Source organism: Anopheles moucheti, chromosome 2 (genome assembly GCF_943734755.1).
Source record: "Anopheles moucheti chromosome 2, idAnoMoucSN_F20_07, whole genome shotgun sequence".
In the NCBI taxonomy this organism is placed as follows: Eukaryota; Metazoa; Arthropoda; class Insecta; order Diptera; family Culicidae; genus Anopheles; species Anopheles moucheti.
The window spans coordinates 3,362,448-3,387,402 of NC_069140.1; the positions used below are offsets into that span (position 1 = coordinate 3,362,448).

Genomic DNA, 24,955 nt, shown 5'->3' on the forward strand with positions numbered 1-24,955 from the left:
CCAGCAGAAAAAAAGGAAGCGACAACAAGGGTGCAAACGAAGTGCAACGAAAGCAACAAGGGGGCAAATAAAAAGAGCACCAAAAAGAGAGGTAAAAAAATCAGCAAAAAGAAGCACATCCACACACCGAACGGAGAATCCTCATGCTACCCAACATCCTCCCAGAAGGGGGCCGTTTCTTTCTCGCGGTCCGGTCCCGATAGTGTGCATACGAGGAATCAACAATATAGCACACAAAAAAAACACACACCTCTGAAGCCAAGTAGAACGAAGGGAGTCCGGGGCGAGTATGGGTGTGTGAATGGTTGTTTCACCACCTCCCACCCCCAAACATCTCCACCCCGCGAAGTCGTCCTTCACGGTGGTGGGACGATGGGAGCAAGAAGAAAATATATGTGTGTATATATAAAACTTATATTTTTCTCGCAGCACTTTTTCTCGGTTTTGTTTGAGCAGAGAAAAAACCCCCAGAAGTAGTATTATGAGCGTCAAGACGTTTGCTTCGTCCTGGTCGTGGTGGTCGTGGTTGTCGTCGTCATCCTCGTCGTCGTCGTCGTCGTTGTCGTCGTCGTCGTCGTCCTCATCGTACAGACTATCGTCGATGGTGCTGTTGCTGTTTCTGCTACTATTGCTGCCAGTTCCGCCGATATGGATGGCATCGTGGTGACGTTACGCTCCCGGTGGCCAGTTCGATATTTAGCCAGGAATCGCCCAAGCCAGTGTGCGATCACACGGAACCGGTGATCAAACGAAACCGCTAAAACCATTCGGTGCCTTCAAGCTTTGTGATTAACGGCAGAGACCTCTCGACAAACCTGACGTGTGAAACTAATGTTCCTAAAGAGCCGTGATGGTGGTGTGAAGGTGCCTCCAGCGAGTGCATCATTCTGGTCCAAGCGAATGTAACCAAAAGTTCCTAAAAGTCATCTAAAGCCTTACAATCGAAACCCTCACTCCAGTACATAGTGTCATTGTGATCGATGAAGAGATATCTTAGTGAAAACCCTCGAAAAGTGGTACGTATACACACAAAACGCGCGTAGGTCCAACTCAACGTCAACTAATCTGGAGTACATCCGATACATCCGAAATAGAAATTGTGTCACATCCTCCTGTGTTGTTTTCCTTCCATCTCTGTCTCACTCATACACACAAACTCGGATTCCAACTTGAAGCAAGTAAGTCAATTTTCAAGTTCCCCTCACACCCTCAACTCACACCATCTTCCAACGGATAGGAAGAACTTCCAGTTCCCTTCAATATTCCCCGCAACACTCTAAACTTCCCGCACGGAGATTGTGTGTGCAAAAGTTTTACGGAAAAGTTTCATCGCACCAACAAAAAAAAAGAAGAGAATCTCCCGGAAAACTTCCGCCTGGAGTGTGAACCTGGGGGAAGATTACCCGGGACCGGCATTATTCTAATAGTTTCTTGTTCGCACGAGTAAATCGTAAAAGTGACCGGAAAAGCGAAAGTCTTACCGTCGCTTAAGTATTGCTTCATGGTCCACCGTTGGTCAGTTTGAAGTGTGTGGGTGAAAGTGGCGTGTTTATTGGTGTTTGGAAGAGCGGTGACAGTTTGCAGGTGGAAATAGTAGTAGGCTGTTTGGTGAGTAACTTGCACGGAGCAAGATGAGAGTGGTGAGTTTGTGAGTGGGTGAGCTAGTGAGTAAAGAAAAATCAAAGTGGTGAATTTTGCAACATTCTCACCGATGAGTGAATGAGTGTGTTGGGAGTTTAGTGGTACGATCTTGAGCGTAGGGTTTTTATGATTAAAGTTCCTATTAGTGTAACAAATGTCTACAATTTATTCCTCGCCAATGACGCCCTCGAAGTTGCGCATTAAGGACGATCTCTACAATCGTCTCGCGCCATCTCACACCGATGAGATGCTGTACAAAGCTGTTAAAACAAGAAGTTCCAACTATTTTCACACCGATGAAGGTGCTACAATGCACGATCAACAAGCGTCCAGTGAAGAAACGAATCGTAATAGAGGCGGATGTTCTTCTCAAGTGATAAAAGAGAGAATTATTACCAAACATTCACCAAACCATGGAGATGAGTACGAGAATACCGACACAGGCATTGCACCCAAGTCTGCGTTTATCTTTCCGGCACAGTTCTACAAGAACTTGTTTGCTGCTTCGGCGTCTCTGCTTAAGAAACAGCAGTCTGGGTCGGATACCTGTCGCCATTATCAAGGGGACCATTCGGAGGATGAAACTGGAAACGACGAGCAGGCGCAAGATCTTTCTAACCCTACGGCGAGTTCACCTCTGGAATTCCCACGAAGTCTGTTTCCTAACCCATCCTCCGCACAGACTCAAGCACACCAGGAAAGTACGTCAGGAGGTGCGCATCCGGAAATTGACCGTGATGTTGACACGAGTGAAAGTAATGAGATCCTGGAGGTTAGTTAACGCATAAGTGTGTAGCATTCATCTCCGCTTATTGTTGCTTTATTTCGTACACACTGACATTGATGACATCCGGATTTAATTATTCCAACATCTTCTTTTCAAACGCGGAATGAAAATATGAAGTTCGTCTTCTCGCACTTTCCGTGGATTTACGTTAATGCAAATGAACATTTCAATGTTCTCCATGGAAGCTGCATGAATATAATGAGCTTAACGATTTCACGCGAAATTCCACGCAATTGATTCCACCCCAATTAACCGCAAATTAAACATTCTTTTGTATTCGATCCGCTTTTCTCACTCTGTCTCTCTCTCTCTCAATCAGAAACCGTCGAACGCATTCCCGTGGCTGTCAGAGGCGACCAACAACAACGACTATACCAAGGGCAATAACAATCATCACGGTACGCCGCCCCATCTGCATCCGCACCCGCACCATCCGCATCATCATCATCACCACCATCATCCGCACCATTCCCATCATCCTCACCTGCCGCACTCGGCAACCTCGGCCGGAAGTCAGTCCAATCTTGGACCCGCTTCAAGCAGCTCTCTAACCGCCGCCAACTGTCGGCACGGCCATCCGGAAGACACCAAGTGTCGCTCGTTGAACTGTGGGCCACCGCAATCGCCCACGGCCTCCTCCAGCCTAGCAGCGAACGAGGGAGCTACTCCCGATTCCAGCAGCACCACGGCGACCGCCACGGCTATCCCCAACTTTAACCAGATGCCCGTCCCGGGCGGTGTGCAGGGCCAGAACCCGACCCAGGGCCTCGTGCACTGGATGAGCGCGGTAATGGCCGAGCATATGACCTCCAACCCGCACCATGATCCGGCTGCCGTCGGGATGCACTACATGTGGAATGGACCGGTCGAGGTGAGTGTCAAATATGTGTGAAGAATTTCATGATTCTATGCATGACGATGCACAGACAAAATGAAATTATATTTTACATAAACATGTATTTAAATTTCTCAACTAAACAAAAAATATTACTCAACCAACAAACGTCGAAATATTTTGATTTTCAGAAGCTAAAGGATATATTTTTTCTATATTTCGGGAAAAAAATCATTCTTCCATCACTTTGACATACTATAAAAGAAATCATCTGAATAAAACGCTGAAGTTATATGACAATTGATTTCCACTTTCCCGTTCGTACGGTTAGATGTCATCAACCGCTAGAGCATCGCAAAAAGAGAGCTTTTGCCTTCAGTTTGCAAAAAGAATATCCTCCACAGCTTTCTTAAGAAAACCCAGTCGCATTTCTTTTCTCCCACCGACAACCAAATACAATTGTTCGTACCCATATGCGCATGTGTTTGGTTTCGTTTGGCTAGCTTCTCCCAAGTGTGCCCAGTTGGAAAAGAAAGAACGTACGCCATGCTTCGCCATAGTGCTAGAGAAAGCCACAGCACACAACGAACGAAAATCTAAAGTATCCCCCACGAAGAACGAACTAGGTGAAAGCAATCCTCTTCCCACAACACATAGGAATGTCCTTGTGTTTTTTTGGTGTCGGTTGATCTCTCCAGTTCTCTCCCAATACTTTTTTCTATTCCCTCTCCTGTTCGTCTGTGGCCAAGAAAAACGAATCTCCAGCAGTATGGAGGATGTGTAAGAAAAACAAACACCAGCGTAACAAAGAATGCTTTACGAAGCAGCAAACAACAGCACACACAAAAAAGGAAAACAAACACATCAACGCCACCTCCTGTCCACTCCTATCACGTGCGTTTTTCTTCTCACAGTTTGGTCGGTGACGAGTGAGATTCAAACATTAGGAGCCTTTCCAACTGGCGGCTTCTTGAGGCTGGTCAGGCATGTTGTGCTTTTGATTATGCGTTCCCACTGGTTCTGTGTGTGATTTGTTAGAAAAGGTTCCACGAAGCGAGTTTGCTTCTCGGTTGAGGGTTTTTTGAAACGCGATTTTTTTCATTTTGACAAATATGACTTTCCTGAACGATACATTGACTCTTATTCTAATGCTGGTTACATAATATGTCTTTGTATATGGTATTATTATATTTTTTGAAAGATTTTCTTGTCTAAATTCCCTTTCATTTTGCTCCATCAGTCATTTAGACGGATGTGGATGATGTTTGAGGACAACAAAGTCAGTTTGAATGGCCACTTTTGTAAACATTTCCCTAACCCATGAAACAAAGCGATAAACGACCGTGCGTCTCCACCACAACGCATACTTGCTCCGCTAGCTTCAAACCTTCTCTATAACATAACTGCTTCACACGAACACCAATAACCGAACACGTTCTAGCACACAAATACAAACAGTGATCGAGCAGTAACAGAACAGTAGCATCCCTGCATGGAGGAGATTGAGAGAAAGGGACATCCGGAAATATACAATTTTGTTCAATTCTTTCCTTTTTTGTTTTGTTATCTAATGCTTGTATGTGTGAATTTCCCCACTTTGGTATTTAACCCCGAACCCCGATTTGGAATTGTTCGAATCAAAAGAAAATAGCAAAAATCGTGACCATTTTTTCCTCCGTTCGAATAAAAACGAATAAAACTGGCGGGGAAATCCGTCCCGGAAGAGCACACAGCTACCATTGCCGGGAGGGAAAATTGCTATCCCCACAGTACGGCAAAAGAAAGGAAAAAAAAACCGGAATCGCTGTTAGAACAAACAGAAGTAAAAAACTACTAACTGTTAACCTGCACACCTTCGCACACTCTTCACCAACACGTACATGGGTGTGAAAAACAGTAGAAATCACTAACACCACGCTTGAAATGGTAACGGTATGTGTATGTGTTCCTCGCAATTCGAAGCTGGAATTACAGCACAATCCACGCTCGCTGCTGACGGATGGCGAGCAGTGCCAGATGCAGTAAGTGCGTTGTATTCCACACTGCTGTTCACGCACTGTGAATGTGTGTAACAAGCAGCGAAAGTTATTTTAACTACTGTTGAAGATGTGGTTTGCATGAAAGTCCGGTCGAATAAATAAAACATCAATATTGTTTTCTGTTAATTAAGCGAGAATTGAGTTGTCTGAGTAAACCGTTTGATCCACATCGCTTTATGTTCATCTGAAGAATACTAAATGATATTTTATAAGAGGATTAATTGAGACGAGTTTTAAAATTGAAACGTTTTTCCTTGTTAAGGGAGTAGTACACTACACAGTACAGTAGAAAAGAAAGTGATTTTTGTAGTTTATTTAAGATACTTATATGATTGAAATAGATAAACATACGTTTAGCTACGTAAGATAAATGTTTTGTTCAACCACGAGCAACTCATTCATTCGTTAGGTTCACAATAAATGATTTTAAATACTAAGTTAGGAACAGTATTAAGTATGAACTTCGGGTCATAGCATAGCCACGAAATTGAATTGTTAAACCAATCTATTATTATTTTACATTATCATAGTGTAATGCTCTTTTTTACGGAGCGGAATGACTCCAACAGACTCCTACACTAAACTCTTTTATATATTTAGTAGTAATAACACGCGTTTTACTTAAAACCAATCTAGTAATCCAGTTTCTTGATTAATAACTGTTTATTATTTAAGTACACTATTTATCTGTTTTTAAAAACTAAAAATTTAGCATGCAATATATAACGAGATCATTGTTTGTTTGTTTTTTTGTACAGTACGTCGTTTTATTTTAATTTGTGTTTTACTATTGTTTATATTGTGTTTACTACTATACTATCTATTTACTATTGGATACATAGATGTTCATCTGTCAGTTTGTAAAAGTAGTTCTCCTTAACTGAAAGTATCGGCTAAAAGGCACTACCACATTTCGTATAAATGCTTCATGTTAATCAAAATTTCTCGACAGTATTTCTACGTTGAACAAATTTTTTTCTAATGTACATCAGACAGCTGGGACGAAAATCTCATAAATCGTGCTCATAAAGGATACATCAGAACCCTCCCAAAACCCAGCCATCTACAACCGGCTTATAAATGATGTTGGCTGTCACCTTACCGACAGGCCACGGAGAGCAATGCCGTTGCAAAGCTTCAAGCTTCCGTTTTCCCAATATTCACAAACTCGAACATGCATTTCCCACCTAATCCGTCCACCGTTCACCTAATGAACGCGTCCTCGTCTCTTCTTGTGACTACTTCTTCTGCTCCCTTAAAGCATTTTGGGTTGCGTCACCAATTACTCCCGCGAGACATGGGGAATGTGAGTGTCGTTGACGTATTCTTATTTTTAACTTGCGTCTCGATTCCAACTCCATCCGCAAGCAGTGCTCGCGTATATGTATACGACGACTGTTCCACCGACAGGGACAACAGAGTGCAGGCGTATATGTATCGCACATAAAGACCCCACACCTGCCCACATGCGTACCGTGTCCAGCTCAGCTAGAGATTTGGTCATTGGTGTTGGAACAAATTTCCCCCGCGGGCCAGCAATTTTGGCTTTGATTCCAGAAATTTGCTCACCTAATGATTTATGGGCATCGCGCACGGGCATTCATTACATTTCCTGCTCTATTTTTCAATTTTCGGCCCTTTCGTTCGTACGCGACAGGGACCGATTTCGCGTACGCGCATCGCTTCAATGCCCACGGTACCGGCGGCCACGACCGTCAATACTTCAAGGCCGGATGCTGGCCGGTTGCCGTCCGCGGTGTGGCGGCGCGCACGTAACAAAGGAGAAAAATAGACTCCCATTTTTCATGATTAAATTCAAATATTTGTAGTTAGCGTCGGCGAAGCGCTGACGATGTTTACTAACCGGACCGCGGGATAATATAATTTGCAACCAGGAAGCGAGCATTCGAGAACCTTGCGAATTGAGCGTTTTATTTTATTACGCGAGAAGTTTAACAACGTTTCTGTTAACTCCTCTTGCTGTAGTACAACTTTTTGAAAATAGTATAGAATTCATTGAAAATATCAATACATTTCCTAATCTCAGTTCAGACCTTCAAAAGAGGAGCACAATTTTTATCATTATCAAAACTTTTACTCCACTCATCCGCTCCTATAAGCGAAGCATCCATACTGCTGTAGCATTATGCACGCCGGTTGGAGAAAAAAATCTAATTAAAACTACGAATTTCAAACGAGTCTGAACAAATATCGTCCCACCGCTCAGGGCCCGATAGCGCATAGCCGGTTCGTCGCTTTAATTCCTCCTCAAAACACACGCTGATTGCGTTTTCCCTTTGGGAGCTTCTTTTTGCTCGCGCCAAAACTGTCGCTCGTCCACACAACCCTCACGGTGTGTAGGAAACACGCGCACACGCATCATCATCATCATCATCGTCATCCGACCGGCACTACCGGAAGCGTAGCTGCGAAGTAAATCATTTAATGTACATTTCGTCCACCCAATGCCATTGCTGGCGCAATGAGTCGGCGTTACTACGGTCCTGTATATTGTAGCATGTGTGTTCCGTACCGGTCAACACCGATGGGCACGAAGATCGTCTCAACGCGCCACACACATAACGCCCAATTCATGTTACCACTTTTTTTGTCCGCTTTGGTTTCGTTTTCCAATTTTCTCTGCTAGCGGGAAAACGAATGCTATCCCTTGCTTTTCCCGATTTGTCGATTTTGGAAACGATCGTGTCCCGTGCATTAGGTCCACGACCATTTTTATTCCGTCGACGCACTTTAAGCCCGGGTACCACAGAAAGCCCGGGAAATACAGAAATACAACACGATAGCTACGAGCAGCGAGGAAAAGGAAGAGAAAATGCTTGCACCGAAACGGACAACGGGCACGAAACGCGGCCTCTACGGCAGATCCTTCGCTATCGTTACCATAGATTCATCAACACGTTTCAAACTTTCCCCTTGTTGCCTGCACGTGTCCCCTTGTTGCCTCGTTCCGATTACGTCCCTTTTTTACCCCCTCTCATCCGCTCCTTCGCTTCCCTCCGAACTCGATCGGACCCGGTCGGAACCGAGCTCCATCAAAGTGAAGCAATCAAAGAAGAGAGCCAGCCGTTTGTCGGCTTCAGCTACGCTCGCAATGTGTCCGTAGCCCTCGAGCCGTCCCCTGCCCAGTTCGTGGGACGGGATCTGGTGGCGTAACAGGAGAGGGCACGGTAGACGGAACATTGAAACCCGTGAACTAAACCCGATGTGCTGATGTGCGATGCTTTTCCCCCTTTTTGCGTAACATAGACGGGCTGGTGGGACAGGCGGGAAAAGATCCTTTTGGCCACCTTCCAGTTCCGGCTGCTTTGGCCGGGTTTAATTTTCACCACCATCACCGGGAACGCAAAAGGGACCGAAGAAAACGGGATGGTGCGGTGGTATAAAACAAAAAAAAGCAACCCAAACGTCAGAGCAAACTGGCGAACGCGGACCCAAACGGACGGGGCGATCCGCACAAGGCGAGCGAGAAAAAATTCAATTAAAAAATAACTTTGATATAAAAATTTTCCACCCTTGAGCTAATTTTTTCCAGTATTTTAAATAATTTTTCCACCCTCTTACGTTCGCCACCCACTCTGTCCGGGGTGCCAATCCCGCCGCACGGCGCGGTGCTGATTTTGAACCGAGACGAGACAGAACGCTCCGTTTTGCCTTCATTTGCACCCGGTTGCTGTACACACACACACATTTTTCGCCGCTTCGAAAGGGCGTCCCCGGACAGGAACTTATCTTGGTCGTGCTTTCGCGAAACCTTTTCTTTTCTTTTTTCTTTGTTTTTTTTTGTAGTTTATTTTAGTAAACGAACGCTTGAAAGCGATCATTTTACAAGCATAAACCGCGGTCCACTTTCATCGGTTAGCTGGTTGGGTTCTCAACGCCTTTTCTTCGAAGTGGCCACCCCTTTTGGCTCTGATGGGAATGGGGTGATTTTAACACGAACACTTGTTTAGCATGTGGAAGACCATGGCAGCAAAAATGCCATGGGAAGCTCGGGCTAGATGAATAATTATAAATCGACTTGAAGTTTGTAGAGAGATAAACTAATTACTAATGGAAATTGTCCTGCTATTGTGATTGGAGTGGCGATTTTTCATTATAGTTTATAGTTATCCCCGTTTTGGCAGCCAAATACCGGAGCAAGCTTTTTAGAAATTTTTAATTTATTTGTTGATGAAGGGCCAAACATTGCCAACACACATCAGAGCCAGAGTGAAAGTGAGACACACCAATAAGTATTGGGTCTATAAGTAAGTTTGCAGCGTTTTAGACAGGCGTTTTAGAAATGACAGATCTCGTGTGAAATTGTCTTAACAATTCACTCCCAACATATGTCAATTCTATCACTCCCAACATATGCCTATTCTAGTGGCCAAACTCAATCCAAACCAAAGCAATAGAATACATACAGTGAGATCAGAAGGATCCTTGGAGATCATGTCATATAAACCCAACCAACTATCCGATGAACGCTGCGAACTTTCTTGTACACTCATTACAAATCATTTGAAATCATTTATAGTTTAATCAGCTTTATTCAAAACACAAAACTTTAATAATACTCCAGCAGTACAAGCTAACTCTAAATACAATTCTCTTGTTCTCTTTTAACGCACACCATCTGCCACCAATTTCATCAACCTGTTTACTACCCTTCAACGTGGATTGTGTTGTTGACGAACTTGCCACAAAATTGCATTGTTGTTGACGGCTGAAAATGGAACGAAATTTAAAAACAATCTCTATATGCAAATACGTTACAAATATTCACGATGCATTACGATGCATCGCCGCCTCCATCTTCATTTGGATTGGGGCAGCAATGTGGACAGCACACGAAGGATATGGACACATACGGTGGTTGGCCAACACCCCGAAACCCAATGGCGATGAAGCAAGGATACGAGGTAGTGTTTCCGCATGGTTGTTGACTCTATGACGATGATTGTCAGCCCATGTTGATTTGTCTTTTTGGTTATTCTGTTTGATGAGCAGATTATTGTGTTATTGTTATTTTGATGCAAGGCAAGATTAATATTAGTGTTTATTTATTATAGTTTATTATTCTAGTTCCTTCTACTAGAGTTACATTTTTTTTAATATTATTAGGTGTTTTATAAATACTACTGCTTTACTTGTTACTATTGTATTGAATCTTATGCTTTTATTTATTATTGTTGCGTTAAGTTTCTCAACTCTTAAACCTCATTCTACTCTCTTTCCGCCAGGCAAAAATGAATCCAGTCGATCATCACCATCACCACCATCATCACCATCACAACAACCTGCAGAAAGGGCACATGATCGATGATGGGCGCTTGCTGGATCATCACACCATGCAAACGGGCGCAGCCCAGATGAGCCAACTGTACGGAGCCCGCGGATCATCCAGCAGTAGCTCACCGGGGGGTGGCCTCACCGGACACGGTGGCCCCACAAATCCGGCCACCGCACTGCTCGTCGTACCTCAGCCCATCAATGCCACCAAGATCGGTGCCAACGGACTGCCGAACGGAACGGGCCGAAAGTATCAGTGCAAAATGTGTCCCCAGGTAGGTTCGGGTCGCGGCTTAAGATATATATTACTGCATAATGACTTACCTCGAAGAACTTCTAAATCACACCTCAAACCATAGAATAGAACACTATACGAATTTGCAATCATCCTCCAACACATCCGGGGTTCGGGGCACGTGTATCTGGTTGCAGTAATGATTGAATAATTAAAACCTTTCACCGTCACCTTTGTGCTCATTGTAAAGTGATTCTACGTGGGTTGTAGCCTGCTTTTTCGTCATACGCGGATTACACCCCAATAAGACTACTTAGCAAAAAGACAATGAACATGTACATCTTTTCCGGTGTGCGGAAGTTCCCAACAGGTCCGGATGGTCGTGCATTGACTGGCCACTCTCACTTTAAATGAATTTAAATAATTATGAAGCTTTGAGCGTGGATGAGAGTGAAACACATTATCCGAAGCAATTTACTTATGCTACACATACCCTCTTATACTCCCATTTAAAGTTGTTTCAGAATCGTCAAAAGCTTTCCTTAAACAATTATAACAAACTCTGCCAGCCGTCTTCATGTCCGTTGACGCCTATTAAGCATTAATAACATCGTGTTGGTATATTTTTAGACCATCAACCTCCTGTTTCGTTGCTTCAAACGGCTTAAAATGTAGACCTTTCTTTACTGCTCTTGATGTTCGCGCCGGTCAACGCAGCCGCTGTCCCGGGATAACCAACGAATCGCAAAAAGAAACTCATTATCAACTAATTACAAACACTCAATCAAGCTAATGAAAGGAAACGAAATATGGAGTCCACTCTTCAACATCTTACTTCTAAACCTCCAGCGTTTATCGTGTCTTCCAGAGGGTGTGTGTGTTTTTTTTTTTCGTGGAGAGGTCGATTCCAAACCGTCGCGCTTTCCTTGCATCCGTGGGTGAGCCTGGTTTCAATTTTACCACCCCACAGGGAGCTCCCCTTTTCCCGCTTTCGTTTCTATCTGAGATTCTGAGTCCTGGGTGAGTTTTCGGTTCTGCTTGTACCTTCAGTTTTATCCCACGAGGAATTGTTTTTCAAGATCTTTCGCTAAGGAGTTTCTTACATTCTTTGTTCGGGAGTTTTTGGGTTCTTTTCACTTTGCGTTTGGGTTTCCGGGCGCACTACAACGCAAACCAACACGCAGAACCCTTCCGTTTCTGGTGGAAGGTGGTGATGGAAGACTTACCCGAAGAACAAAGCTTGTCAGTTCCCTCTCACCCCTACGCGAATAGAACCGGTGTCCGGTTGTGTGCCGTGAAAAATTGAGCGCAACGAAATGGCGCTCTTGTTTCTTTTGGACTTCTTCACTTCTTGCTGGTAATAAGAAAAATCAACTTTCAAAGTTCGTCAATCGAACAAAACCATCATTTTTGCCCCTGTCCGGGGGTTTTTCGACCGCAGTCTTTTGTTCTTCGGTTAGCATGGGTTAAATAATTACTTGTCTAAAATCGGTTACACTTTTTTGTAAATAGTTCTAGCAATTCTTACATCCAGAACGTGCAGTAGCATGTAATCCTGTCAAAGAGGATATTTTTCATTTATCGTCCACTCGGAGGCGCATATGGAGCCACATGGCAAAAAACTGGTGCAATTATTTTACCCAAATTATGCACCAACATTATTTCCACATCCACACCATTCTGACACATTGCACGAGCCACTGACGGAGGGAAAACTTTCCCATTCACGGCAGCACCAATGAATTCTGGTGGTGGCTTGAACCATATTCGAACCTGGCCAAATGGGCAAGCAACAAAGTGTGACAACTTCCCTAACGACACCCGGAAGTTCGTGCCCGGTTGATGGTGACATTCAGCGCACAGACCGACAGAGAGCGCAAAAAACGCAAAATCCTGAAATAAAACATTCAGAACCAAATCAATTGTTTTGTTCTCGGAAAGCAAGACAAGCAAAAGTGGTGAAACTTTCCCATTCATTAAGTGACAGAGCGATTTTTTTTTGATTAAAGTTTTCCTGTTACAGCGGCACACTTTTATTTCAAGTCGCCTGAACTGGACTGGAGTGGGAAACAGGACAAAACAAAGCTCTGAACCAATTTTCAACCTTTTCATAGCTTGCGTTAATTGGCGAACCTCTGGCAAAAGGCGCTCGTGAAGACTTTAAATCAACAACGTCAAAGTTTGATGGACCACTCCGACTCCCGACTAACAACGCTAAACCATTTCTCTAACAACCTTGACTGTTGGAATAAAAATGTAAAATTCATTCGATTCATTTTCGCCCAAACTGCATGCCAACTTTCCGCGAAATCCGTTTGCGGAAAGTTATGTAAATTCGTATGACAGTGAAGCTCACCCAGAAAGGCGCGCGCGCGTGTTAGCCCGATGCAGCCAAAACAATTGTCAGAATTTCATTTTATCAGCACCCGGAAAGAGGTCCCGATCTGCTTTAGTGTGCATGTATGCGGTTCTAAATTGGAGTGGGAGATAAAAACCACAAAACCCGAGGAAAAACCTGTACATTTTTCCACATTTTCCATGGTCACTCTATATGGCGTTTCCATCCCCTATTTCCTCATTCTCTTAACGCCTCATCCGGACCGCTGCTCCACGTATGCTGTAGAGATGCAATATCTCGCTGGTCATGTCCTGTCCCTTACCGACCTCTTTTTTCTCGTTCTGCTTAGACCAGGCGATGGTCAGGATCGGGCAATACAGAAAGGTAAAAAAATACTGCACACCCTGTATCGAACTCGTTCCTTTTCCTGGGTAGGTATTCGGTTTCCACGAGTTTTTTCCGCGCTGCTCGACTAGAAAGAGCTGAAAATTCCAACCCAAAATTGATCGGTACCGAGCGTTGTTGAGCGACCGGGCTGGACAGGGAATGGGGGTGAAGGATCAGGGGGCTCCTATGGAGCTCCGTTAGGGGTGGGATGAGTGCACAAATTTGGAAACTTCCACCAATTTTTCGTTGTTTCGTTGTTGTGTGTCTTTTTCTCCCGGCTTGGTCCCACACTAAACTCGTTTGGTTCCCATCCGAACGATGCCGCATTCGCCGATGGCTCTATCATTTAATCAACTCTTCCCTCCCCTAAGCTGGCTCCCACTCGCACACCGTAGTACGCACCGGTTGCTGACCACACACCAGGGCAACCGATTCGCATCACCACACCGTATGGAAATTCGTCTGATGACCGTTGATGGTCTAGCGTGTCCAGTGTTCGCCATCACCCGGCCTGTTCGTGATGTTCGGCTGATGGTATGATGCCTCCGTCGACGACGATGACGCCCTCCGATGACGGTCACGGCCGCATCCATGTACGAGAAGCAAACGATGCGTGTCCGTGTATGCGTTCCTTATAAGCGAAACACGGCATTTTGCTTGAGATCTTATTGCATGCGTTCTGTTCTGTTACTCCTTTTTTGTCCCCCGCTGGTCCTGTGGTCCTTTGTCGCTTTCGGGCCCTTCGATCCCTTCGATTCCTGCAAAACGCGAAACGAAGTGGGCATTGGGTACCAAATTTGAATTTGTGCTTTTCCCATTCCTTTTGTGTTGCTTTTATTTTTGCCTCTTGCCTTGTGTGCATAATTTGCCCGACACTGTTCACTGGTTCACGTTTTGGTTTTATTCGCACTGTTCCGACTAAGGCTTCGATTATTGGAAAGCTGCAAGGCATCCCGAATCCGAATATCGAGTTTTCCTTTCTGCCGAAACGCATGATTGCATCTGCATCCTGTGTGTGTTTGATGTGCATTGTACGTATTTCATCGTATCTAATTTTTGCCTTTGCGGGTTTGCATTTCGTGAAACTGGACCCAACGTGATTAAACAGGACACCGACCACTTTTTGACAAGGTTCCTTAAGGAAATTTCTTCTAAGAAATACTACTTCAATTACTTTTTGACAACACAATGTTTCGTATGATCTTACGTAATTTATCTAATATCATTTATAGATTCGGTACAAAAACTAGCTAACAGCATGCCATGACTGTCTACTCCTTATAACACGCTAGATGCAACCTTCAGATACGTGATTGCATACTTTTAGGCGTTTTACCAATAGAAAATTGAGCCCTACGAAAAGTTATGGTACGGCATTGAATTCAAATATTGTTAACAAACTTTTTAGCCAAGTTGATGTTGGAAACAAAAATAAAAGTATATAAACCATTTATTTATGCAATATTAACAATACGAAACATTTCATTTAAACTTCTAATGTTCATTTATAATAAAATAGTTTAAACTATATGAACAATTTCGATTCTTTTTAATTCCCTTTGACTTATTTATCGATTAAATGGTTTCGTGTGCATTAAAAAGTTTAAAAACTATCAAATTCCTTCCATGCTACCACCGAATACGCATACATAACCAACTCCGCTAACACAAAAAAAAAACAAATTTCCACCTCACCTCTTTGAATTCGCTTTTCCCACGTCCTACCAGGGTCGATGCGAGGATCGAAAACCCGTGCCAGAACATTGCTAGATTGTTGTTTTGTCTAGCTGGTGAAACTAGTGTAAGTAAATGGCGAAACAAACGTCCTCCGTCTCCGTCACCCAAACGCACACATGTGCGCTCAATCAATACGCGCGCGTTTCATATGCCACGCGGAACACGCAACGCATCCATCGGAACGCATCATGCGTCGTTCATGCGTCATGCGAAGGCCATATAGAAGTGGTTTGGCAAAATGCAAAGCATCATCACCACAATCTCCCACGATCCAACCCATCCTCGCCCAGACGGAAGTCTTGGTAACGCGGCAAACAGAAGCGGGAAAAGAAAACACCACAACGAAAGGCGCACTTCGCGCCACTATCTGTGTTGGTGCAGGTTCGGTCCGGTTCGGTGTTCGGGGGGACAACAAACTCAGCTTCCTTTTGCTTTGGCGAAATAAAAATTCGCTTTCCCGCCCGTGTTCTAGCTTGTGTGCGTGAGTGACGCGGTTTGTTTTCTACTATTTTCCTTCCCACTGAGTGAGCCAGACTTAGGCGCTTCGGGTACGCGAGATCCTTCTCTCGCACGCGATGCGTCCTGGGCCGCGTCCCAGCCGCGGAAAAAAGCACGCACACACGGCGAAAAAATCGGGAAAAATCGTATCCCTTTCCCTTGGTTCGTGCCAAGTGCCAAATGGAAGCAAGGCGGTCAGCAAAGCAGCCTATGTATACGCTAATGTTCTTTTTATTCCATTGTGTTCCACAATCGGCCACGGTACCCCATGTGAAACATCACGTACCAGGCAAAGCGGATCTTGTTCGTTTCGTCCCCTCGCTGTGATTCGCTGTCCCGCTCGTTCGACCGCTTGGCCGTTTGGCAAAGAGGCAACGAAACAGCAAACCCGTCACCCAATATGCCGAAGCGATAAGGAAAAGCGAAAAAAAGGAAACCTTATCCCTGCCCCAGCCTCCAATGCTCGGAGCACGAGGGGGTATGAGGAAAACTGGGGGGAGGCGTAATGGAGGATAATTCAAATTTGACTGCGTAACACACTCACAGCGAACAGAAGCTGGACATCGTAGTGGACGAACAGAGCAAGTGAGTGAGTGAGAAAGAGTGAGAAGTACATGAGAAAAAATGCACGCAAAAGTTGGGGAAAAAATGCGCATCCATTACGCTCACTCGCACGCGTTATCCTAGCGCTACCCCGGAGTGCCCGAAGAAAGGCAATTTTTTCGTCCTACGGTTCTCATCCTTTTTTCGTCCTTTCTTGCATTTTAACACCATACACACACACACACATACTGGTATTGGTGGGTCCCATCGTTCGGGTGTCCATGTCCGATGGAGGCGCCCAGCACCGGATACTTTCCTTGTACTGTGTTGGTTCTCGTGCACCCATACACACCACCACCGGGCAGCGGACAGACAGACGCAACACGCGGAGCTGGAGAGCGGAGGGCGAGCAGGGGAGGTGCAGAAAGGCCACCCCACAAGTGGATGCAACACATGCAAAAATCTCGGATTTTTTCTCCATCTCTACGGCTACGCGGCGTGCGCGGCGTTGTACACGATTTTTATTTTTGCCGAACCACCAACGGAGATGGCATCCTCGGGTTTTTTTCTTGTCCTTGCGCTCCTTTTTTAATTCTCCACTCTCTGCACTCATTTCGCGTGCGCTTCGTCTTGTCTTGTTTTTTTTTCTCGTTTTTAATCTGCACTCATTACGGTTCGGTAAAATATCTGCCAGACCAGTTCGCTGGTGAACAGTATTGCAATCCAATTGGGCAGAAATGTTTTGTTGCTTCATTAGCTGTTTCTATTTCTTCATTACTGTTTATTGTTTCTTGTTTTGTGAAGGCAGTTACTAAACGTTTGTTATATTTTTTTTAAATTCATTTTCTATGTTTTCATGTTTTATTGTTGTGTTTTTAAATTTGCCTTTCTTCGACAATTTTCGATACGAAAATGTGAATCATTAATGGTTAACTAGTTTTTGGTCAAAGTTTGTTCTTTTCAAAAGGTTTAAGAAGCAGATTTTTTTTCAAAAAGACGGTAAAAAGAAAAGCAAAGTGAAATAATAAGAAGAAAGAGAATTTTATTTTGATAATTATACTCTCATATTTGTGAACAATACACCTTCCTATTATTACCACTTGACACTTTCGGGCTTTTACAAAAGCTAAACGTCACACCGCTAGGACGTTCGGCCGATGGTGCCCACCTTCGAGTACCCATTTTCTTCTTTCGTTTTAGTTTTTTCGTCTCCTTCCATCAACCCCCCGCGCGCCCAAAACAACCCTTGCAAAAGACCTACCCCGATCCTTCTCTCCCAACCTACCCTGCTTGAACGTAAATGCGTTTTTATCCACCAAGCACGATCGTGTCATCGTCTCGTCGGGTGGGTGGTCAGCACACTCCCAGCCAGGAGGGTTGAAAAATTTGCACACGATTTTTTCTCTCCCCTTTCGTCCGTTTCGCATCCTTTTCTCCTCCCCCCCCCCCCCCCCACCAACCTTCCCCTTCGGTTCCGCATCACCAAACTGCCACACGCACAACGCTTCGTCCTTTCGCCGTCAGCACGTTTGGCCACCGAATGCGCCCAATCGTATCTTCATCAGGTCCACCTTTCGTTACCACCTGACCCCGCTGCCATCGCGAGAGGAGCACCCGGCCCACCACTACCGTCCCCATGTTGCCCTGATTCCCTGATTCCCCATCGAAAATGATACTACTCGGTGCAAAGCCACAGCAGCATCAACCAGTCGTCGGTTCGGCCAGTTTCGGTCTCGGCCTTCTCGGTCGCTCCTCGGCAGGCTTGCAAACGGTTCCAACGCATTGAGGAATGGAGGAACGGAGGAAAGGTGCTCTATTGGTGGTGACGGGTACGCGCCGAACCGCGGTTCAAATGAGACGAAAACGAAGACGATCCTGGACAAGCGGGGGAATGGAGAGAGGAGGATGGACCGGGGGCGAGTTTTTTTTCGGCTTGACGGGGGAAAAGGGAAAGGTTCCGGGGACATTCAGCCCAACCAGCGCGCGCTCAGACGCCACGCCACACACAGAGCGTTTTTGGTGCAAAAAAATCAGTCGAGTTTTTACATTCTAATGAGTAACAGCACATAAAAATTGCGCTGCCCGCAACACGGTAGCACGCGCCCGAAACACGCGTCCGGGGTTGCGCTCGGAACAAAAGCGACGGAATTTGGTACGCGGTACCAAATAGCGCGCGCGCTTCTCGGCAATTGTTTTGTGCGACGGCAAAAATTGGCCACGGAGGCCGATTACTCCTGTGCGCGGTACGCGAGTTGGGTCTGTTGGCTTATCTTGAAGAAATTCACACACACTCACACACGAACGCGGTCGCGTGTACGGACACGGACCAGTTCAAGTGTCACCTTAATCACCTGAACACACACGCGCACGGTGCAATGTTTGACTTATCGAACGATCCCGGTGTGTGCTGCCCGCGACCACGAGTGTAAGACGAATGCAATCGAAATGGAAATATAGATCCTCCGTAGTGCCATCCGTGTCTGCCCGATCGGATCGAATGCCGATTGCGCGCCTTTCCGCGCGTGTAATTGCTGCTACAGCGGCAGTAACAGAAAAAAAAACTCCCCAACCGTCTGTTAGCTGTAGCCGAGTGATTTGTTATACAACAAACAAAACAAAAAACCGGACCGACCAGTTATAGAAAGAAATGGAAATGAATGTGTAAAAAAAACAACAACAACAACACACGGAAGAAACGCGACCAGACCGCGTTCCTGCCCGGCATTTTCCAGCGCAGCAGCAGAAACGGTTCGGGTGTGAAAAGTCGCGCGGAGCAAAAAGTCGCATCTCGTCGTCGGGCCAGCAAAACATCCACAAACACAACCGTCCCAGCCAGAAGGGCCGCCTTGTCCCCTTCCTTCCACTCTGGGGGAGTGTGAAGGAGCTGTTGGGAGAGGCGCGGTAAATGGAACATTTAAAAAGAGGCCAACCGATTGAACCCCGTAAGAAAAACCGCCACCAAAACCGACAGTGGCAGCATGTGGCGGGTGGTGAATATATAGAAAAAAATCAACCGAAAATCCAAACAAACATTGGACACATCGTGGATGCGAAATGTCATGGTGAGATAGAAGCTGGCAATACAAAAAAAGCACAGCTGCTCAGCGGAATAGAATAGCGGGATAGAAAAATGGATTCCATTTGCCGGGATCTAGTCGATCGCGACTCGGTTCAGCTTTCGCATTCAACCGTTCCCTTCGGCCGTGTCGGAGGGAATGGTTGAGTGGCTTACCGAGGCCCATCAGCATCGATACGGCTTTGATAAACGTAACCGGCGGTGGATTTGTTTCTTATCAAGTGAAAGTTTGATATGGCGAGCTGCTGCGGTGAACCTTAAGTGCCTTTCTAGTGTGAGTTCATTGTATGAGCATTTGTGTGATGCTACGAGTGATGTGCAATGGCTATGCAAAGTGTGAATGTTCAATCATACATGATTCAATCGAAATATATCTTGGAAATAATATTTAAAGCCATTCCTGTTACGCAAAGGATCATTTGAGTGATGTGAAAAGGTGTAAAGCTAAGGCGATATGGAGAAATGTTTATGAATGTTTATTGAATATTGTCGTGTTAATTAATTGAGTTTCAGCTTTGAGATGATCTGCTTATTTATTGTTTAGATTTCCGTTTTCGATTTATTGCAGCAATTTTTAGTGAAATTCCAATTTTTCACATCAATAAGTTTAAATTTATTGTTTTTTATCTATAACTTAAACTGGCATTTATTAATAAATATTAATTTGGTTCCTTTTAGTAATATTGAGTCGCTCATGGAGGCGCCTGGTGCGTTTCAAGAAAGAACAGTGTTCATCACATTGTGTTATTGAAGAATAGCTGTTATTTTATGCTTTCTTGTTAGTTTCTACAACGAAGAGTGAATCTGTAACATATACAACGTGATCGAACAGTGGTTAAAAACTTATGCTGTGCGTGCTCAAAGTGTATTAGTGCTGCTTCCATTGCATCTTCTACCTTGCACTGTCTCAAGCTGGAGGGACGCGTCGTTGAGTATTCCCGCCCGGGAGGTGGACTAGACTACCACAACTCGCCACTGATCGGTGAAATTGCCGCTGGTGGCGATTACAGCCAGTTTCATCGTTCGATAGACCAGCTACGATCGCTGAACGAAAGAGGCATTCTTGCGTCGGCATCGAACACGCAGCTTACCGTCACCTTCACACCGATCCAGAACAATGGCAACAATCCCACTGTGTTAGGCTATAATCAACAGCCACCGCAGCAGCAACAGCAACAGCTTCCAGTGCAGCAAGTGCAGCAGTTGCAGCATCAACAACATCCACAGTTACCACAACATCATCTACAGCAGCAGCAACAGCAGCAACAAAATCAAAAACCATTCCTACCCAACGGTATCGTAGCACATCATGAGTTTCCTCTCAAGTCTACCAATACTCTTAACGCGATCGGTGGAGTGCCCGGTAACATATCACTCGCAGTGAACGGATTGCTTGTCGGCAGCAATGGTGTCCCGCTCGTCGATGATCGTCTGAACAATAACCATCTTGGAGTTGATAGCAGTAACCACCGTCCGAATGCGACCGTTAATCCTTCCGGTCCGGTTATCGGCGGTGCTACAACTGCACCGGTACAACGTGCCAATGGAGGTGGTCCGAGCCATGTACCGGTTAGTAGTGTTGTTGCTAACAATGTTCCAAGCTCCACCAATGGAGGACCAACAACCGTCGGTGGTGGTGTAAATTCGGGTCCCACGAATTCCGCCGGCGATCAGATCGATCTGGAGCTTAAGCAGTTTATTGTGGAGAAGAAGGAACTGGACAATTCCTGTCCACCATCGCCAACGAATAGTGTACTGTTGATGCAACAGCAACAGTTGCTTCAGGATTCGGATGATTTGCTCGATTCCAAGGACTCAAAGGTAAGCAGCGGGAGGTTCATCCCGTTGGCAGAATCACCTTGGAATATCACGTCATAAGTGGTATATAAAGAATGGATTTATCCATTTTATAAGCTTGGGGAACGAAAAAAAAATCACATTTTTAAACTAACATAGCATTAGCATTAGAATTAAATCAGCTGATTAAAAAGCTATATTGTGTATTTGGTGGGAGCAGAAAGAAGTCATTTACTATGAGCTGCTTCTATATGACCTAATAATAAGCGGAGAACTGCACTATCAGCAACCACATTGTTTGAAGTTAGCATCTGTCCAGATTCGGTTAGAAATATCATATTAAATACAGTCATGAATTTTACGTTTTTGGAATGGTTTTTTCACCATTTTTTATTGTGAGGAAATATGGATCATTTTGATTCAAATTGCAGTTATTAATTCTTTATAATTAATTATACTAATTTGGAAACGATGCCATCAAAATAAAACTAACCAAAGAAACTCAATGCAATTCATTGCTTCCAACCTCTTTATCTGACGGGCTTCTTTGCCGAACATTAGAAAATATATATAAGAATAAAAGCAATATTATTTTGTCACCCCAAACCTTATGAGACACCGAAAGCGGCTTATTATCAATTAACTACACGAACGGGAATATGGTTCCCAATTGAAACAATAGGGAAAACACACAACCAAAAGTGTTACGAAAACTTACAACTCCTTCCCACACAACAACAACTTCCCAGCTTAAACTTCCATCCGTGCAATTTGCGCCGCTTAACCGCTTCAACCGTCACCGTGTGTCGGTAGTCCGTCGGCGTCTTTGGTCGGGGACAGGCATTTCGTTTTTAATTACACCCTGCCGTGGGAATACCGCACACGATGACAGCGACATGGAAGAGCGCTTCTCGCGTTTGGGTGCGTTTTTTTCTCTACCATTAATGCTTGCTGGCTAGGAAATTATGTGCAAATTTTACCACCAAACGCAATCATCACGCCCGCAGGCCGACGCTTCCGGTGACCTGTAAGCCTTCCTGCTGCTTGACGCCTCGAGAGTGTCCATGGTGGTTCCTTTAAGCTGCCACCTTTAGGGCCGCTGGCAACAAATGGCCGAGTAGAGTAGTATCTGATGTCTGGAGCAGAGCATTCCATGTTCTTACATCGTTCGTATGGTTACATTTAATTTTTTTTAGAATCCGGATTTGTACTCCATATCGCTCGGATATCTACTGCATTGCGAAATGCAGGGGATATGACGCAAACATCCAGAGAGAACACTGCACATTAATAACTTTTTAAGGCTAATTTAACTGTACAAGATAATGGTACTGATTAGTAGACGGTTATGTTTAATTATTTTCAGAAGAACTTGATAAATAACAATGAACAATGATGGAATGATTTTTTGCGTACCCAATTTAAACCTTATTTGCGAGTAACTTTAACCCATTTTAATGTTATGATTAATATCCCAAATACTTTCTACGTTATTCATCTTCGAGGTAGCTCCAAATTGCGGATGATTGTGTACCGATGTTATTAATCAATAATTAAATTAATTCTTTTAATTCTGATTTCTTTGTGCTGTTTGCAGATCTTCACCTCCAAGGCGGACCTGCAGCTGCACACGCAAATTCACATGCGTGAAGCAAAACCGTACAAATGCTCCCAGTGCAATAAGGCGTTTGCCAACTCGAGCTATCTGTCGCAGCATACCCGCATCCATCTCGGCATCAAGCCGTACCGGTGCGAGATCTGTCAGCGCAAGTTCACGCAGCTGTCGCACCTGCAGCAGCACATCCGGACGCACACCGGGGACAAACCGTACAAGTGTCGGCATTCGGGCTGTCTCAAGGCATTTTCGCAGCTGTCCAACCTGCAGTCCCACTCGCGCTGTCACCAGACGGACAAACCGTTCAAGTGCAACTCCTGCTACAAGTGCTTCTCCGACGAACCGTCGCTGCTGGAGCACATCCCGAAGCACAAGGAATCGAAGCACCTCAAGACGCACATCTGTCAGTACTGCGGAAAGTCCTACACCCAGGAGACCTACCTTTCGAAACACATGCAGAAACACGCCGAACGGACAGATAAACGGCCTCCGATTGGGACGCGAAGTAGCAATAGTACGGTCAACCTGAGTGCGTCCACACCCGGCAGTAGCAGCTCGGGCAGTGGCAGTGCATCGAACGGCCCCACAACCACCGTCGGTCCGGCCACTATGACCGGCGAGAGCACGTTCTGGCCGAAGGTAAGCCCAGACTCGGCCGCGGCCACCATCAACGATGTCATCAACCAACAGAACAATCATCACGACTTCAGCTTAACCCCGAATGGCAGTGCAACGAATGGAAGTAACGGTAGCACCGGCAATGGTTCTGCAGCTAATGGCCCACAATCGGGCGGTGGAAATGCGGTGCATGGGTCCGGGTCCGACATTCCCGGATCACACCATCAGCGAGATGATGCTGTCGACGAGCTGGTTGGAACAGCCCGAGGGCCACCCGAAAATGCCGTCAACAATGCGAACACACCCAACGGAAATACCAACAGCGGCACCGGTGGTAATCCAGGGTCCGCACAGCAGCAGCAGCAACAACAGCAACAACAGCAACAGCAACAACAACCTCCACCACAGCAGCACAACGGAACGGCATCCATGAACGGTAACCTGGCAATCCCACCAGTCTCAACACCCATGTCAGCTAGCTACGACTCGAACAGCATAGCGAAGGCCACCAGTAACTCGGCTTTCACGCCGATCAACGCGATGCCACCGCATCTGAACAGCCTGCAGCACCATCATCAGCTAGCGACACAGAGGCCCTCCTATCTGTACGATGCCATCAGCTTCCAGAACCAGAAGGCGGCCATGGCTCAAAGTCCCTCAAATGCATTTCCCAATCAGCTGATCTCGCTTCACCAGATACGCAACTACGCGCATCAACCTGCCGGAGGGTTAATGGCCGGCGAGCATCTGCTCGGTGTCACCGTCGGTCCCGGAGGCAAAGACAAGGGTTAAGTTAAGGTGGACTTCAATCGCTCCCAGTGTAATCTCAGTTACATAGCTACTCCTACTTCATCTGTACATACACGCTTGACGATCGATTTCGATCGACGGTAAGCCACCTGGAACGAGCAAGCAAGAGGCTAACCAAAATCCGACGTGCGAGTTAGCTCTGATCTTAGAATTCAACCTCTCAGAGGTCGTCCGATTCTTGGACGAACTAAACACTTGAACATTTTGAGCCTTGAAAAGATCCATACCTGGTATAGTTTCATTGCAACATCACTTCCATAACATATCTCTTATCTCGTGTTCCGAAAAAAGATTTCTTCTCTGGCGCCACATTTATTTCACACGATACAGATTTATTTTGAATCATTTTTCGTTATAACACTAACGTCACATTGTTCTCTTCTCCCGCGGCCGAAATGGTGGACTGTTGATGTGGGTAGTGAAATATTTAGATGTTCCAGAATACCCCACAAAACAACCTTGACTACTCTGAGCCACGATTAAATGAACAGGACCGTCCAAATGACTCCATCGTTTAGCTGAACTACATTCTGTTCTTTCGCCGCTACAGTAGTTTCCTGGTGCGTTTCGTTGTCTGGTGTTAAAATACGATTTCCGATAGAAGGGGTTTAGTTTCCTACATACAACTGTGATAAACCAGTCAGATGATGGAGACATCTTGCAAAAGATTGCTCCAGTCTCGCTTGCGTTTCCTTCTTTTCCGG

At 45.2% G+C, this 24,955-nt stretch overlaps 1 protein-coding gene across 1 annotated transcript; it reads left to right on the forward strand.

Moving 5' to 3' along the window:
- The first annotated feature begins 1,795 nt into the window (after positions 1–1,795).
- LOC128297251 (zinc finger protein rotund-like) lies at positions 1,796–24,233 on the forward strand. Its single transcript, XM_053032862.1, has 5 exons — positions 1,796–2,413; positions 2,748–3,299; positions 10,141–10,227; positions 10,549–10,872; positions 22,806–24,233. The coding sequence occupies exons 1-5, from the start codon at positions 1,796–1,798 to the stop codon at positions 24,231–24,233; spliced, it is 3,009 nt and encodes a 1,002-aa protein (XP_052888822.1).
- The last annotated feature ends 722 nt before the right edge of the window (positions 24,234–24,955 follow it).